General features: G+C 26.9%; 1 protein-coding gene and 1 pseudogene across 1 annotated transcript; both read left to right on the forward strand.

Annotated features, from left to right (window-relative positions):
- The window catches only part of LOC112597028, a 108,873-nt pseudogene extending 105,481 nt beyond the window's left edge, over positions 1-3,392 (forward strand).
- Positions 1,168-18,354, forward strand: LOC112596974 (acyl-protein thioesterase 1-like). Its single transcript, XM_025342866.1, has 7 exons — positions 1,168-1,278; positions 10,442-10,878; positions 10,991-11,022; positions 14,870-14,935; positions 15,666-15,963; positions 16,395-16,559; positions 18,120-18,354. The coding sequence occupies exons 2-7, from the start codon at positions 10,828-10,830 to the stop codon at positions 18,162-18,164; spliced, it is 657 nt and encodes a 218-aa protein (XP_025198651.1). The 5' UTR covers positions 1,168-1,278; positions 10,442-10,827; the 3' UTR covers positions 18,165-18,354.
- Positions 18,355-20,243: the final 1,889 nt, after the last annotated feature.

Raw genomic sequence — 20,243 nt, forward strand, 5'->3', positions numbered from 1 at the left:
CGTCTTACAAGTTTATAGTACCTATGTAGGTAAACATATTAAAATATAAAAAAGTTGATTTAATTTTAATTAATAATTAGAAACAGTATAATCTTTACTGTCTATATGTATAGTTTATAGTATACAAGTTAAAAAGTGGTGATGAGTATAGTCAGTACAGAAGTTTATTTTAACTTTGAGCCGCGGATCAGGGGTTATTTTATGATATCATAGAAAATTAAAAAATGAATAACAACCGTCTTGAAAAATTCAACGATTGTTGTTAAATTATTACTGTTGGCTCCTTTATGATGCCGTCGACATTATAAAAATATTAACGCGCGCGTTACTTTAAATTATACGTATTGGAAAGCCTGCTGCATCGTGTTGGCAGTATGCTATGTTATTGATAATTAGTGAGGAAAAGTTTTTTTTCTCTTATTGCAGCCTAGTGACGTATGACGAGAGCGATTCCTTCTCGCAGTACGAATCTCCGCCGATTATAATTTGGCACGTTGAGGCCCCGGGTGAGATGAATTTTTTTATTAAAAAAGTAGCTGTCCGTTTGAATTTCCTTTTCCTCGGACGTTTGAAATCCACACCGGTGTCAGTGTCAAATAAATCCGAAGAGTATAATATGTGTATGCGTGCGTAGGTATTCAAGGTGTACGTCATACGAAGCAACTAGCCAATCATAATAATATAATAATAATGTCACGTCGACTGAATTTTTTCCTCCTCGAATTGTTGCATATAGATTCGTAGATAGTAGTGGTGTTGGGGATACCGTAAAGGTGGTTAAACTCAATATGTTCACACACTCGGACGGATTAAGAACGGAACGGTTGTAAAACAGAAATTGATCGTGCGCTTATACCATGACATTATGTCTACATATCGTGGTAATGGGACGTTGTATACGCGAGATTTATACAACACATTTTAATTATTTAACGTTCGCGATGGGCTAATGTCTTACAAAAATCATATATGTTTAAATAAGTAGGTATATAATAAGTGGGCAAATGATAAAAAAAAAAAAAAAAAAATACAATAACAATCCATATGTGTTTTTCGTTGGATAATGGGGTCATCATAATTATTGTTATGTGTTTTGAAATTTTCACAGAAATAATGAATAATGACGTGTTCTTTACCGGTGCAGTACTGTAGTGTACTAATGTCATTAATTATATCTATTGCTGTTGCGTGCGTGCCGAAATTTTAAGTCACTTAAAATGAAATTTCATATCGGCGGAAATGTAAAATTGTTAGTGTTCTTTGTGAATTCTATTAAAGGTAAACGTATATTTTGGAAAAATAATTGCTTAACATAATAATAAATGCTATACCTTATTTTAATATATTATACAGTACATACTATATTATACTAATATAATTAGAATTAGTTTATTTATTTAGAGATATTAATAGATATTTTATATATATTTTAATGTAATTACTAATTGTGTTTTCTAAATAAAAAGCATCACAATTTTATACAAGGTTCTCCTGAAAAATTAAATATTACAATAAAAAAATAACTATATTAATATTTTTCTTGTGATTCATATATTATATGGATATACGATTTTTCACCATTACGTTGATATATTACAATTTTGTAAACACAATAAAATTAATAAACAATTTTAATATCCTGCTCAAAATGTTTAAAGCACGTTAGTATTAAATTATAAGTTAACAGTATAATAACGGTTTATAATAATATGATATATTATAATAAGTATAATATACGTATCGTATTTTATAGTTTTTAGTGAAATTCTATTCAAAACATATAAATATTAGAAATTTGAATCAAAAACTGATGTTGCATAAATAAATATTCGATATTTCCTTTTTCCTGCTATTTAAAATTAATTAGAAAAGTAGGTACTAGGTTTATTATATTTTTTACTTTAGTTTTTAGTTTTTTATGCGGTCGTGTATTAAACGTTTAATATACCTATAATTACAACTGTGCTAGTATTTCTAATCAATGTTTTAATTTATGAGGAATTTCGCTATCTGGTTATATAAATAATAAAAAAGCTACAGGTATGATGTTCGTTAATATTTTTATTGTTTCTAGATGATTTTTAGATTGTATCACAACCAGTTATTTGTTAATAAAGCTTTAATATTTATGATCTACAACGTATGAGTTATATTAAAAGAAGCGTATGGTTAATTAAAATATTATGTAACAAAAAAAAAAGTTATGTAAAACTCAATATATTTGCATTGTGCCCTTCTTTCAAAGATTCAATGTTATAGTTCTAAATTTATTATCTTATCGTAATCATCATTTTAATTTTTAAATTAATTGTTGAAACTTGAAATATGATTCATTATTTTTATCTCTTTTTATTTCATATATTAATTATAATAGACCACTATTTTCTTTAAAAAAAAAAGTTTTTTTTTTTTTTTAATAAGACAAAGAAGTTTCTATAACATCTTAGTCATTTATATTTATATCAATAAATTAACTACAAATGTATATCATTAAAACTAAAATTAATTTTTTTTTTTTATCTCAATAAAAACCTATCTTTGTGAATGTATATATTTTTTTTATTACCATCATTATTAAAGTAATAAAATAAATATAAAACATTTATTTTTATTTTAAGTCCAAATATTAATAATTAATGTTCAATTCAGTACAGTCTAGTTAACTACATTTTTAGAAATATAGTAAATCATAAATATAATAAACTTATAAATACATTATTATTGATTGATGGTAACAATTAAAAGTTGGTATTTACTGAGACATCATATAATGAAATTAATATATTTTGTATACATATATATATAAACTTATAAACCATTTATATATTTTTCTTTGGTACGTACTGTGATACTAATTACTTTTATTGTTTGTCGCGCTGAAAGAATAGAGTAATAACTAATAAGTGTGCAATTATTTATTAAAAAGCCGATACTTCTGATGTAATTTAACTGTACGCAATGTTTGTCATAAATTTAAAATGTTTACCCATTTTTGCGATTTCCATTCAAATTAACATATTGAATTCCACATTTTAAATAATAGTAATTACTAGAGTTTGGATGTTCATGACTTAGAATATTTTTTTGCGCAGTCAGAATTACTTATATTTAATTTATAAAGTGAATATTACAAATAATCAAACTTTTTTTCCATATTTGATATTTTTAAGCATATAAATATATATATTGATCATTTCTAAATTTAGTGGCATATTTATGGTATCAGAATTAAGTTTGCCCCTAGAACCAGTGATTATGCGTTGGGAGACGTGGTTAACACGGCTATTCATTACTGCGACTCACGTAAAACGATTAAAAAAATTAAAGTAAAATTTGATCTTGATGATGCTTTGTCTTTAAAAACAGCTCAAGAAGTTATGGGTAAACGTTGAGTTAAAGCCAATTTAGTTTTTATTAAATAGATTTTTCATTCTTATCTTCAGCTCTAATATCTCTCGAGAAAAGGAGAAATCTCTATCCATTTCGGTTGCTATTTTAAACGTTGTTACAGAAAAATTATCAATTGCAGCTTCATGTATTCAAGGTGAATCAATATAAGTACAAAAAATTTCTAAAATAATATATAGCAAAACAGATTCATTTGATGAACTTCCTGAATCCTAAAGCTATAGAAACTATTGACATCGTTAACTTTAAGTGCACCGGCCAACTCTAAAGACGTGGAGTGGTCATTTTCAGTTTACAAAAACAATAATATAATTACGAATTACTATAAAAACTATTAAAATTGATAATTACAAATACAATACAAGAATACATTCATATACGTAAAAATGTATACTCGTTAAAAAAAAGTATAAAAGTTTATTATTAATTTATTATTATCACTGTTATGTAATATCAATATAAGAGATAATTTTACTAGTTAAATAACCTAAATTTTATAAGATCTACAAACTTACAACCCGTTTTACTATGTAAATATGTGTAAATTAATTTATCACATTGATGATCACTAAGAAGTGCAAATCATGTAGGTACCTATACAGAATCAAAAATCCCTACCCTCAATCAACTGGCTAAGACACAATACTCTTTAATACATAGTAATTCATAACAGTCCATTAATAAAACGCTTATGCTCATATTTGTCGCTATCTAAAATAGTTTGTAGAAGATTCAAAATATATTTGCCCATAGTTCTAAATGTTTTAATCAAATAACCAAATTGTAAGTATAAATGATAATCCTCTAGTCTTGTGTGCGTTCTTCAGTCGATTTCATTTTTGCGGCTGTATATGTATTTTTTCTACACTAGCTGATAATTGCGTAAATGAATTGCACATTATATTCGTATAATATTAAATATTTGATTACTAAAATAACGTAAATCAGTTTGACATAACACGATAGGCATTAATAATGAATAGATAAAATACTTGAAAACATCTGCGTAGGTTATTATATATTTGTAGGTGTATAATAATTTTATAACCTATAATACATTTAACAAGAGATTGAATAAATGTGCGGTCTTTGATTAATATGACTATACCTACATGATGAAATGATTTAATTCATATTGTACCTACATTATAAAATATATACTATTGATCGGATAAAGAATTCTTTTATGATTCATACTATATTAAACTTTAAGATTCCGAACTCGTATTTTATTACCATATTATAAATGATGATACTACAGACATGTTGTCTACTTAATACGTCAAAATTCAAATACGATTAATTGCGAGAATACCTTCATGTTAAAAAACAAAGTGCATTGAATTGTTCGCCATTATATTTTTAAATGTTTGTCAGTATGCATGTAAAATATGCAAAGAGCACTCTGAATTAATGGGTGAGAAGAACTAAATTGCTTCTCCGCTGACTTTTTTAAAATATGGTTTTGTTATTAAAACTTTACTTTGTAATAAACATAAATACAAAAAATACTACATCATTTTCATTGTGTCCCATATTATATGCATTACATAGTAATTAATTACTATTAATTATCGCATACAATTAATAGGACTATAAAAACCAGGGAAATCACTCTATATCTGACGTATAGTAGATTTCAAATGTACCTTGTCATTGAGAAACTACTAGAACATTATACTCGTATATGTAAAATTTGAACTCAATGTCAAATAATGACATATGAAAAACGATTCTGAGAGATGATGTGTAGTTAGTGGTAAATACCTACGATATATATAATTTTTGCCAGAAATATAAATTATTATATTATAATAAATAATTTAATCAACAGTGGAATGCTTCAAATATAAATGATTTATAAAAAAATGTATTGAACAACGCCGACATTTTTATTGACATTTAAAAAAAAAAAAATTGAAAATTTCAACTATATACATAGCTTAAAAAGATACAAAACATTTTGAAAATTATAGCAAATTTGGTTAGTACACTAACTTGTAATATACACACAAATACTAACTTCGTTTTTTTTTTTTTGAAAATTCAAGTATATTTTTCTGCAAGAGTCTTCAGATATAAAAAAAAAAAAAACACTCCAACCAATAAAATTAATAAATTCATTGCTCCGTTCAAAATCTAAAATAAGAATATGAAACATAATTTTTCATAGCACAATTATGTATAATAAATGCTCTGAATAATATACAATTAATAATTACACCACCTATATATTGTTTAATTATTTTACTTTGTTATTTGATGATCAAACTATCATACTATCATCTAAAAACATTTCTTATAGGTTTTATCAAATATTTAATGGTTAATTGTTAGTTTGTTTTATAAAGATAATAAAATATTTCGTATCATAAGATTCACTGATAGAGTAACTAAAAAACCAAAACTGTAACACTATTAAATTGAATAGTTTTTCGATAACCGTCGTGTCGTTATATTATCGTTTTACTTTAGCAGCGTATATTATTTTACTAAACATTATATTACTAAATATTAAAATGAACTAATAAATTAAATGAAATACATCCAATAAAAAAAATGTTTCATTTACTAAATTTTTAAATTTTGAGCAGAGTGAAAAATGTATTGATTTTACAAAGATATGTGTGTATTTTTTTTTTTAATAGAAAATATGCTCTAATCACCAACTTAAATGAAAACTTTTGATAAAAAAATTAATCTAGTTAGTACTTTTAAAGGGTTAAAATTAAAAATTCTTAGTGCTTTTAAGAATAATTGAAGAAGTACAAACATTTATTAAAATTTTAATATTATTTTAATTGTTATTGAAATAATTATCCGGTAACTTTAGCTAACGACAAAAATATAGAATGTTGAAATGTGAGTTTTTTATATATGTATACTATATAAGTAAAAAAAATAAAAATATTTTAATTTTTAACTTTAAGAGTGAATTCTTTCGAAGAAAAATGGATTTTATTCGTTCTTTAGAGAAATTAACAATAACATTTTTTAGTATTTTATGTTTTTTTTTTTTAAGTGAAACAAAATAAAATAACTGTGTCGATTAAAAAGTATTTCTTACACATGGTATAATTTTTAAAATATTTTAACTCTTTTTTTTTTAACTGCCTATTTATGGATTTTTATTTTTTTTTATTTTTGAGCAATCTAAGTTAAACTAGTTCAACTAATATTTTTCGATTGAGGACTTAATTATAAATTCGGTTACATACTATATGATTGTATTCTTAACTTAAATTGATATCTAATACATATTATAACTCACGAATAAAACCGAACTCACTCAATTTAAAATAAAAGCACTTCGTTGACATATTAGTGTTCTACATAGTGACCACAACGAGCAATCACCGCTAAAGAACCACTTTGCTTCTTCTCTTCTAGTTCTTATAGATAATTTGTACACTTGTACTTAGCTTAAATAATATTTAATAAAGGACTCGATTTTATATGTTGTTACATATTTCGTAATAGTTTTCTTAACTTTGTTTCATACATATCTAATGCATAATATGACACATGTAACTTACTAATAAGCGATTGAAATCTATATAAATTTAAACCTTTACAAAATTATATTAATAAAATGATTTATGGACATACATAAAAATTTACTTCAGATGATCATTAGACAATAATAATAAAATACATCCTTTATCATTATTAAACAAATATTTTTAAAGTATATCTGCGAATCTGTGAAAACGTATAAACTATAAATATATTAATATTGCATAGATAGGTATGCATCTATAATTTAATATTACATTATACAATAAACTAACTAGTTACACAATAAAACAAATGTACATCACATCTATCAAAACGTATAGGTTTTAAATACTAACTTTGGAAAAAGGATCGTTCATGGACGGTTTACTGTACTGCAGTTTCCTACTTTAATTATTTAGAATATTATTAGTTGCAATATTAGACATATAATAGCTTAGCTTACTAACATACGTATTCATTTATAGTTGTCACATTGTTGTAATATTCTCAAAAATAATCTATGAAGGGATAACTGTTATAATATGATCTCTCGTCTCATCACACGCGATCAGCGGTGTCTCAATGACTTGATAAAAAGAGTACCTATATCCTATTGCACGGGATAGCCAGAAAATAAATTCAACTAATGAGTAACCGACCATCCGGAACCGAAAACTTCTAAACAATTTCAATTAATTTTTCCCTACAGACTTTGAATATAACTCATAGAATATGAATGTTATATATTTTCACCCGAACGACATGCATAACCTTTCCGTAGTTACTCACTCATAATCTTTATGAGCCATTTGCTGCATACAGACCTCATTAAAAATATTTGTATTCTATATTTTCTAAAAATAACAGACGGAATCTTAAGAGAGATTGTATGTAAAGTTCAAAAACGCCACGTGATATACAGTTGGACTTTGGAAAAACGTCTTGTAATCAAAACAATAAATAAATAAAAAATAAAAATATGACTCAAATTGGTTTAATGTAGGATGGCAATGACGACGGTAATAATTATAATAAAATTAATCTATGATTACAACGCCTCCGCGGTCTGTGCATGATGGTATAATATTCCGATGATAATAAAACAATATTAATTATTGTTGTTGTTTCTAAAATCCGTTACAATCAAGTAACTGAATTTGTATCATTTAACAACGAAATATTACACGAATATTTCTTAGAATTACGTCATCTTTGAGAACCATGCAAATATGCAATATATAGGTATACAATACCTAACTATTCATATAATTGAATGAACTGCTACTAAACTATTTTGGAAAACCAAAATGTCGTATTTATGCTTTGGATCTAAAACATAAACATAGTTTAAAATAGTAGTTTTGATGTTATATCTGCAAGGCAAGAATTTTCATAAAAAAAGAATTTTCACAGTAAATCAAAATTTAAAGAAAAAAAGAATATGTGAGTTTCTATATAGTATATATAACGTTATTTGAGTTACGTAAAATTAATTAAATTGGACTATTTCACATTGATTTTAAAAATAGAATATCTATATGTTCACTAGCATAATATTCATAACGATTAATGACATAACATTTTTTCAATCTAGATACATAAAATAATATCATTTTTAATAAATACTACAACATACCTATTATGTTAAAAACTTTTATTGCATTAATTTTGATATTTACGATTTTTTTATATGAATTTAAATAAAATATATTATTATATTATATTATTGCTCATTATTTACCTAATTGGATTTATCACAGAATATTTTATGATATACCTACGGTGTTTTCATGTCTTTGCCAAATCCGTTAAATATTTTTTCTTACCGTAATAATTGATTCGTGACAAAATATTTTGTCAGAAAAGTTTTAAATATTAACGGGAATTATTATACATAACATATTAAATAATAAATGTATCACTAAAATTAAACATCAGGTCTGTCGTACATAACAGACTGCCAATTGTATTTAAGCTTATTATTCTAAATACATATAAGTTTGGAAGCAAGTACCTACATTATCTTATATTATATTATATTTATAATTAGTATATTTAAACATGTAAGGAATACTGCAGACCCTACGAATTTATAACATTTCAAATTGTTTCATGACGTTTTCCCAATATTTCAATTTTTGGACATATCTTTTTGAGGTTTAATCGTTTAGGAAGGCATTTCATGTCACCAAAATTTAAATCAAATAATCTAAACCTAATTGTTTGTTTGTACCCATGTCTTAAAACTCCTTTTATGGCTTTGAAACAAAACCGTTAGTATCTACCCATATCGCTGAATAATACCAAATACATGAGAATTCATAACAAATAAAAAGTTCTATACCTATGACAACTAGTTAAAAAAAAATAACGTGAATAAATGTGAATAGTTTTATTAAGAAAATAATTTTGTATTTAAAAATAATTTTATTTATTTTTTTTTTTTTTTGGTCTATGTGATCCAGTATAAAATAAGATTTGCAATTACAAAAACTTAAGTTACGGCAATTTCCCTTGATTTCAAATGCTTGTCATTTATCGTATTGTAACAATACATGACGTGTATGAACATAATAATGTACGATGTACATATAACTATTTATATAATCGAAGTACGGCATCTAGACGTTTACGAATAAATATTTGTTTTTCAGTTTTTATTTACTCAACGAACTCCATTGTGTCCGTTTTATCAGGATATTTCGTCGTCCTCTTTACAATGACAATTACATGTAGATCGGTTTCTGAATCTGTATTATACGAGTTGTTTCACCTGAATCGTTATCAATATTAATACTTAATAATAGATACCAACAGCGGATCCGTACGATAAACAGTTTGCTTTGAATTTCGATAAATGCGGAAAAAAATGTTGTATTTACTACAAAAATTAATTTTAACATAATTTACTATAGTTATAAATAATATACTCTTATGCCAGTCCAATATTTCACTTGTAAATTTATTCTATTAAGTTTTGTATTTAGCGTCGTGTCAGAAACTCAGAATAGAATATAAATTGGTGTGTGATCGCGATTACGAATTACAATGATAATAATATTATATCGGTAATCAATAAAATATAATATTCTCGTGTATAATTAAAATAAAATCTCACACCACTGCTTCGAATGCGTCCCAATAATATGATACGTGTAGTTGGTTCACAATAGGAGGTGGACTGTGGACAAACTCACAAACTCGCGCACACGTCCGAACATGTATACAGAGCGATTTTTTAACCTCAAAAGTAATTATCGATTTTATAAAAAACTCATTTGGAAATATTTTGTTTTCGCACAATTTCAAAAACAACGTTTTTGAAAAATAAATCATATTCTATCGCAATAAATATTAAAGAAAAACATCGATACGTTCCTAGGAAATGAGCGTTTAACTTTAAAAGATCACCACGTACGTTGTGTATACACGAGTTTGTGTGTGTGCGTGTGTGTATGTGTGTGTGTACGTAACAGTTTTCTTGTGCGTGGTTTATTATTATTATTATTTTCTTCTTCTTTTTTTTTTTTTATAGTTGAACCACAACCTATTAATTATAAACATGAGAGAATTACACAAAGATAAGGAAAATAGTAGCGGTAACAATTATTCCCTTCTGTATGTAACCACGCTCTTAAAACCAAGATTAGGGACAGAGGATAAATAATAGCCACTGAACACCGGACCAGAACGTCAGTCATCACACAGACACTAGACACGCAGTGCAACATTACACGGACTCAACTTTTCCATAATTCTGCAAAAGCTGGACACACGTTGTCGTCTTGATCGTAATTTTCACCTGCCCTCTGTAGCACGTTTTCTCAACAACTTTTTCTGTTTCGACTGCGTGCATCTAATTCGCGGTAGCCCGTCGGTATAGATTATTTTACAAGGAGCTAAAACCGGAAAGAAAATATAATGTCGGAAGACGCCTTCATCGTATCGCCCACCAGAAAACACACAGCCACAGTGAGTAATACATAATCATAATAATAATAATAACAATAATATGCACTTGAATATAATGACTTTCATCGATCGACAAGAGACAATGGTTTTCAATTTGAATTTTTGATTTCAGATCATATTCTTGCACGGACTTGGGGAAAATGGGTACGTAAACAATAAATAGTATTTTATATTAAATTTATAAAAAAAAATATTGTGTTTTTAAAGGCGCTTAAAGGGTCAAAGCCTTCGTGTAATTTTTTATACATGTATTATTATTGGTATACACGACGAGTTTTCGTCCGTTAAAATTTGTTGGTAACAGATTAAAACAATATTTTTCTACACATATAAGTGTACATAATAACATATTATAATATTATAATACACACTTATTTATCGTGATTTTTTTTTTTAAACTTTTTAAATTTGTTTGTTTAATCGCCGTAAAATTTTCATCGATATTGTCTAAAAAGTAAAGAAGCTTATATACATAATAAGTTACAAACCGGTAAACGTGTATAAAACGCTCACCGGAATTCGTTTGGGGTTAAATAAATCACAGCAATTATAATATATATCAGGGGTAACCAAACTACAGCTCCCGTCATAAACTCATATAGCACGAATCTTATCGTAAGATACAAACGTTAATATAAAAAAAATAAATATTTTCAATATGAATTTATGTATTTGAAGAAGTATAATATTTTATTAAATTTCAATTTATAGAAACATTTACAAAAAAACGTAATGTTTTTGATGTAATATTTAAATAATATATGTATTTTTTTATTTTTTATTATTAATTAATATTTTATATTGTTTCACATATTACACATTTTATTATAATTAATATATTATCTTATTTACGATAATCATATTTATATATTAAAATGACCATTTTTTTTATTTTGACTCTTCCATATGAATTAATATATTAGGTAACTCGTGAGTCTCTTCTCGTTGGCTACCCCTGATGTATATTATATTATACTTATTCACTCACAAACTTGAACTCCATACAAATTTATTATTTTTATATTGTGATTGTGAGAAAAGAGATTAATGCTAGGGTGAAAATTATTCAAAAAATATAATTTTATTTTTTATTTGTTTAAGTTGAGTCCAAGAGTTCTTTTAATACTGTTGCATTTTTATACATTTATACAATAATGATTTATTTAAATACCGAGATAAAAAATTACAAATTTATTTATTTATAGATTTAAAAATAAATTTATATTAAATTTATAGTATTCAAAATTATTAAGTTCAATCATGTATTAAAAATGTAACTGTGAAAAAAAAAATGTTAGGCTTAGTCTCACTGTGCATTATTATGTTATAGAAACATTTAAAGAAAGTTTCAAATGAATATATGCAAAATTGTATTTGTTGTTGATTTTATGTTAAATTAATATTAACAGGAACGCTAATGTCCACATTATATAAAACGTCACTCTTATGTTTTAGTAATTTATTATATTATATTATATTAGCTATATAACCTATAGGTATTGCAATAATATGCGAGATTAGCAATCATTAAATAATGATATAGTGTTTTTTTTTTTTTTATTAAAATTTTTCAAAATCTGCATATTACCAATTTAATATAATAATTCTAAAACAAGTTATGAAAATATTTACAAACGAAATGCTGTAATTCTATTTCCTACTACTTACAATACAATATAACACTAATACAATATTATTATTAACTAATTAACCATTGATGAAAATAAACGCAATGTAAGGTATTCTATTCATAATACCCAAATACTATTTTCTTATTATAATTAAATTTCGTTTACAAACATTAAATAGGTATTTTCATTTAGTTTTATAAATTTATTTCAAGTACTTCAAAAAAAGTATAAATTTAACTGTGAATACTTAAAAATTTACTTACACTGTTATTTATTTATTTTTATCAAATATATGAATTGCAAGTTCTATTACAGTATAGTATATTTGCATTTGCTCAGAATCTAGCAATTAAAAAAAAAAAAATGTCTAAAATCGTTAATCTCTGCTATATTTGTTGAGTACTTATACTAATATGATTTATTTACCTATAAACCAGGTCTCAAATTCAATAATTTAAAATAATAAATTAAAATGATACATTAAACTAATTATGCTTTACTTGTCTATTATACGTTCATTTATAATTTTTACCTATCTATCTTACTCAAATAAACTATATTGTTATATTATAATGTACATATTAAGTTAACAGAATAATATTAACGGACGTCGCATGTGTAACAATCAGTAAATTACTGAATCGGAAGATAGAAATCAATTATTTAAGTCTGGAACCATTTTTACTGCAGTGGAACTTAAGTTTTATCTATTCACCTGAACAATTATTAAGTTACAATTTACGGTTTAATTTATATAATTTATTATTTATATAAGAGTACTACTAGTGGGTAATAATCATGAAAAACTATTTATAATATGCATTAAAAGCGCTTTGGAAGGTGTTAAAAAATATGAATATATATATATATATATGTATGTATACGACTTTTTTACTGATACATAAATTAAATGTAAATAATTGTGCATAGGTACAGTAAATAATTGATCATTAGTTAGTATGTTTGAAAATAATACAATTTTCTTATTAAAGTAGAAACGCATTAGGCACATGTAATTTTTCTATGCATTGGTTGGATAAAAACTAAGTTTAAAAGTTCACCAGGTTTAAACATTCTTACTTCTTACGCAACAGCACGTTTATTCGTCATACGCTTAACTTAATTATATTATACCTTATAACTGACTGAATTCTTAAAAATTTTCTACTATTTTAAAGTACAGTTAAAAACCGCAAAGTAAGTTACATGTTTGTTTTGTACATCAATATAATTCAGTTATTAAATATCGCATTATATTCCCATAATAAATTGAACAATTTAAGTTTTTAGTGATATTTCCTAAAAGTTATTTAGTTTTTTTTTTTTTCATAGTTTTCATAATGTTTTAATGAAATTAAATTTATTTAATGTTTTTCATAAACCATGCTTTGATTAAAAATATTACTTGGAAAAAAGTGATCAGAGTTTAAAATGTATTTATTATACTTATAATAAGTAAAAATAATATATTTTTAGGTTATTTATGTTATAGTTCTAATATAAGTGCAATAAAGTTTATACATTGATAATTATATATTCCCGTTTCATGATCGGTACATATCACTCATAAAACACCCAAATTGAAATTAAAAAAATAGAAACTGATATAAACGTCGATTTCCAGAGCGGAAAAGAATGTACCGAAACATCCGCACTTATTTATAATACGATAAAATCACTTACTATTTAAAACACTTTAATATTATTATAATATACGCAGGTACCTACAATAAATTTTTAATCTATAAAATGCTGTGAATTCAATTAAAAACTGTCGGCGCACTGTGTACCTACTTGTCCGCCCGTTATCGGATTCAAATATCAATAATAATTCAAGTTTTAATATGATCTCCGATTTTAACAGATGCGCACTCCACTACTGTAACAGCTTTTGCTATAATATCGTTTTAATATATTGCTTACACGGATCTGCGAAGACGTATGAGATAGACGGAGACGAAAGACCATTTCGTACTTTTTATGTTTAATGTGATCGGATGCAAACGTCTATTAACTTTAATAAAATATTATTATTATCACTATTAATTCAAATTATTATATCATACTATTATTTTTATTAGTACATTATTATTACAGAATAATATTCTGTGTTATTATTATTCTTCACCTGGCCGAATTTGTGTAGGTGGTTATCTCATATTGAATCATATGTAACAATAATGAAATTGAAAATATATAATTTTAAATAATATTGCTAACATCTTAGCAGTTAGCAATATATATATATATATAACAATAATGTATATAATAGTGTATAATGTATATATAATATATATTATTAATGCATAATATAATTTCAGTATAATATGTTATGTGTAATTATTATGTCTTATTTACAGGGAAAACTGGAAGCAAGTGCTCTCCAAAATGGTCAAGCCCTACGTTAAAGTGATCTGCCTTAATGCGTGAGTATATTGTCCCCAACCCCGTTTCGATAGAAAAATATAAGGATAAAATAAAAATAAAAATATGCTCTTAATCGGTTTTAAAGTAAAATTTACTCGGATCAAGTTCCTAAACTTAACATATAATCATTAGTTAAAATAATAAATTAAATTATATAATTATTAAAAATTTAAAAATTAGTAATCAAAATAGTTTTTAGATAACCACATGGGTATTGCAAAATTATGTTTAGTATACATATTTTATTCTAAGCGTCTTTAACATATTCAAATTTGAAACACGAGTTATGAATTTTATGATTTTTCAATGAGTTTAACTCATGTTATGTAATTAATTCTATTAACAAAAACATATGAAGATGATCTATAGAATGAAATACAATCACCTTTATGTAAATGCGACTGACATATTTTGTACAAAATGTTCAAAAAATGTGCCAAAATAAATGAAGACTCGTTTATTTACTATCGATTGCAACATTGCTTAGTTACTATGCCAAAGAGAGTAAATTTTTCTTTATTTCCAACACACGCCCGTAACGAATATCAACACAAATTTCCGCTAAAATTCAAAAATAGAATTTTTTTCTTGTCACATATATTTTGCAAATGGGTTGACGTTAATTTTAACTCTACGGGTCATTCCGAATATGCTCTTTTTTCAGATTAGGAGACGAAAGCTCACCCGCTTTACTATATGAATGTACTTATAACTCTCTATGATCCACAGGAAAAAAATCCCGCTCACGCTTAACAAGGGATTCCCGACGGCTGCGTGGTTTGACTTAGCGTCGCTAGATGAGAACAAGATGGAAGACGAGATAAGCATCATGAGGGCCGTTGAAAAGTTACACGACATCATCGATGAGGAGATTGCTTCGTCCAAAGTGTCGGCCACCAAGACCATGTTGGCCGGTTTCTCGCAAGGTGGTGCCCTGGCTATGTATGCCGCACTCACCTACCACAAACGGTTAGCCGCCGTCTTGGCCATGTCCAGCTGGCCGATGCTCCGACATACCATGCCCGAAGTTAGTACGGTCTGAGGCTTTAAAAAGGGAGTGACGACTGAAATCTTCACCCGGCAGGCTACTAGAAAGTAGTTAAAAAAAAAAACTATGGGCTACTACTTATTCAAAACGTTTAAAGTTAAAATAAAAACAAACATCCTCATATAGATAAACTTTACGTCAATATTTTGTTCAGTATCAGATTTAAAGTATAACTTGACCCATTCGTCACTCCGTTTATGTTTTCTCGATCAGAGTTTTTCGTCTTCTTATACACTTATCACATCATTCGCACGAATCATTTATTTTCATTCTGAACGAGAAAAAAAGAATTATAAAACCATTATTGATGATGTATATAACAGATTCAAGTCCACCGACCACCTCCCAAAATTACGAGTATTTATCACCGATGACCCAACTTTACAGTTTTTTTATTGTTTTCAATACAGGCTGCCATCAACAATACCAACACACCGATGTTACAGTGCCATGGGACCGAAGATCCGGTTATTTACCACAAATGGGGAAAACTAATGGCCGATACTCTTTCGGAGATGAACCCCAAGCATGAATTTAAATCGTACGAGGGTTTGATGCACGCCGTCAATGATCAGGTATAAAAATTCAATTAAATCTATTAGCGACTATTATTAACTATATTGTTTTGGAGATAAATAAAACTAATAAGTCTCGTTTCATTGATACGGACTTAACAGTAGAGTAGATACAACTATTCGTCTACTGCAATATGGATACCATCATGTTCACGTGTTGTCACTCAGTATCAAACCGGAGCGTAACATGTAGGGGGGGGGAGAAAGGAATACAGCCTTCGCTAAAAATTCAAAAAAAATAATTAAAAGCACTTGATTACTTTTTATGCGTAAGACGTGACCATATACTAAATTGTAATTTTAAGTAATTTTATTTCTTAACTTACAGTGCCAGCATAACATACTTATGGTGAATCCTAGTTAAGCTTCCACTAAATAATAAGTTTTCAGTTTCCTCTCCATTTATCCAAACAAAATATTTGCTACACTATTGGTACTAGAGTTCATCTAAATTAATTAAATTGATTAATTAATGTATTAATGCGTGATCGTAAATAGGAAGCCTAACCGGTGTTGGCAGTGAATTAGTCAAAAATATTATTTTTAATGTAGGTGCGTCTAAATACGTTGTACGTGCTGGGTGGATCTTACATCCTCATTAATTATATCAGTGACTTTTAGGTACATAACCTATAGTGCTATTCACGAGAGAACGGTACCGTGCTCCGACCAAAATTGGTCGTCGCCGCGCATCCCCTACTTAAAACCATACAATTGATACGCTGCTCGGATCGCGGTCGTCGCTCGTCGTTTTCCATCGGCAACATGCTCTTGTTATACGTACTGAACAATCAGGTCGATAATTGTCGTTAATTATCGGTAACAATGAACTGGGTAGAGGGGATTTTTCAACTAGACGAGACGGAAGGAGCTCATTCTACATGCGCGAAACCTGTACCGTTCTCTCGTGAATAGCACTATAATACTGAAATGTTCACAATTAGTTTTAATAACAAAATAAATGAAGATCCTGAGAGGTTGTTGAGTGGTATATTTTTCCGATACATTCAATGAAATAATCAGATATTTATTTTTCTACTCACTCCCAGGCGCTAGAAATACCATAATATTTATATGTCATACACATTAATTCGAAAAAAAAATCACTACATCACCGCTTGTATGGTGTACTTATTTAACTTATTACTCAGTTGTCTCCACGACACTGATACTTTTGTAAAATGTTTTCATTTTATAGTTCTATTAGGACCCCGAGGTGGTTTTAATTTTTGCATAAAACATTTTCATCATATACGATTGTGAGTGATAACTGTCGAGAGTACGAATTAAGATGCACAAATTTGAACTGAAAATGGAAATGGTCATTTTGCCTTTCCACGTTATTTCGTGTCTATTTAACATTGTAAAAAAACGTGCATCATATAATAACTTATTATGATAGTGATAATTATTAATTAGTAATAAATAATAATATTCATTTACACAGATATTGAATAATCTTAATAGCCATAACTGCGTTTATGTAACACGTTAGTCTTAAAATCATGACCGACAAATAATTGCATTTATATTATTATAATTTTTTTTTTATATTTTTAGGAATTACAAGATGTCAAAAATTTCATCAACAAAATATTTCCTTGATTAAATTCAAGAAAATTGATGTAGAATGAATTTATCATTCAAAAACGTCAGAATATTTGTTAATACATAATTTACTAGTTGTATATTTTTCATTATAATTATGTTTAAGAGTAAAATTTTTATATTCATTTATTATTATTGTTATTTTATTGTCATAAATGCTTTAACTTGGAATTTGTGCAATTATATTTAACATATCTTAGCGACAAAGTATAAATAAAAATGTAAAATAAAACCTGTGTCTATTTTTGTGCTAACACCTACAATTAATCGGAAATTCGTTAATACAAATACAAATTTCAAAACAATTTTTTATAAATTTAAACAATAAATATAATTTTAATATTGGGAATAAAGTTATTGAATAAAAAAAAAAAATCAGTTCTAAACAACGTGTTGTGACTTGTGAGTATTGAGTAATTTATATTATCTCAAAAATAATTCATTAACTAGTCATTTCACGGGTTGACCTATTTGTATTTTATTTTTAAAATCATTTAACTGTTTACTAGATGTTATAAATCATCAATACATTCTAGGAAAAAGAAAACAACGTTCAAACGCATAAAAAAATCAATTTTTTCGTTTTCGAGAGACGCGATTTTTTACACGGTCTGTACACGATAAATCATAAACTATCACCGTTTGTGCATATCATTATTAATATTTAATTTAGTTAGGTAGGCTATTTTATACATGCTATGCACATGGGCGGTGGCCTACGGACTAATTATAAACATGTTTAGATAAATTTTTCAGTGTGTAAATATCTCACGCTCGACGACTTATGCAACAATATAATAATAATTATTATATTATACGGCCATAAGCGTGATGATGGTTATTTGCAATTTTTTCACTTAAACTCATCGCCATGTGCATTATTGGGTCTTGGGTCAATTATATTCTTTTGGTGTCGATTATAACCACCATTACTTAGGAAAAAAAACACAAACTATTTTTAACTATGGTCAGTCGACCACTTACTCACATTATATAATCACTCTGTTTAAAAAAAAAAAACAACAACACACACACACACACAATTCTTCTGCTCAATCAATTTCCAAATTTTTACCGACAGATATTTATCACTTTGATCTGACTAACGGCCAAAAAATTCTCAAGCTGAATTCATTAATCGCATTACGTGAAGAAATAACCCTCAACGTGGTCGATACTCAAAATAGTACAATATGTTTTTTTTTTTTTTTTTGAAAGTAATAATAGATATTTTTGGTACCCCCACACTTACCTACATATTGTTAGTATTGACACGAAACACTGTTCATAATTAAATTAAACATAACTTGTTAGATATGTATTTATCCGAAACAAACAAATGAATGTTTGAAAAATTGTTGTTTAATAAATAAACGAAAAAACATATAAATTGTTATGATTGTTAAAATAACGACAGATCCGCTTCCACCTAAATAATTTAGACAGATAAAGTTATTATAATACGATCTATTTTGAAACCGGTGTTAAACGAGCCCAGTGTTATTGAATTTATCAGTGTATTGTGTATAATAATAATAACTAATAATGATGATTAAAATTATTAGATATCACTGAATATTAACAACCGAATTAACAATAATACGTTATCTATAATATATAGTATTAAAAACCTAATGTTCGTGTACTCTACATTATTATTGCATTGCATTAACGGGTGCGATGGCGATGCGTCACGGTAGATCACTATTAGAATACTAGCGCGTTAATTAATATAATAATAATTACAAATTTATGATACCGCGATTAAAAATGATATTGTAACCGGACGATCATCAATCGAGTAGACAGCTTTAAACCTCTATCAATCGGAAAACTGTTGAGTTAGGTTATCATTAGCAAGCAATCGTGGCGTTTATTATGCACTGAAAATTCGAATCGACATCACAACGAATTTAATGTTGGAGGCGCCTCCGAATATCATCTAACCCGACGACGACCAATCATCTTTTAATGCGCATAAAAATAAGTCATATTTGTAATGTAATCTAATCACGTTTTCGAATGCTGGCCAGTGTTCACAGTTGTATTTTATACAATATTTATCTCCGAGTGAAC

This window comes from Melanaphis sacchari, unplaced genomic scaffold (assembly GCF_002803265.2).
Source record: "Melanaphis sacchari strain LSU unplaced genomic scaffold, SCAv2.0 Contig36_pilon_pilon, whole genome shotgun sequence".
Taxonomy (NCBI): Eukaryota; Metazoa; Arthropoda; class Insecta; order Hemiptera; family Aphididae; genus Melanaphis; species Melanaphis sacchari.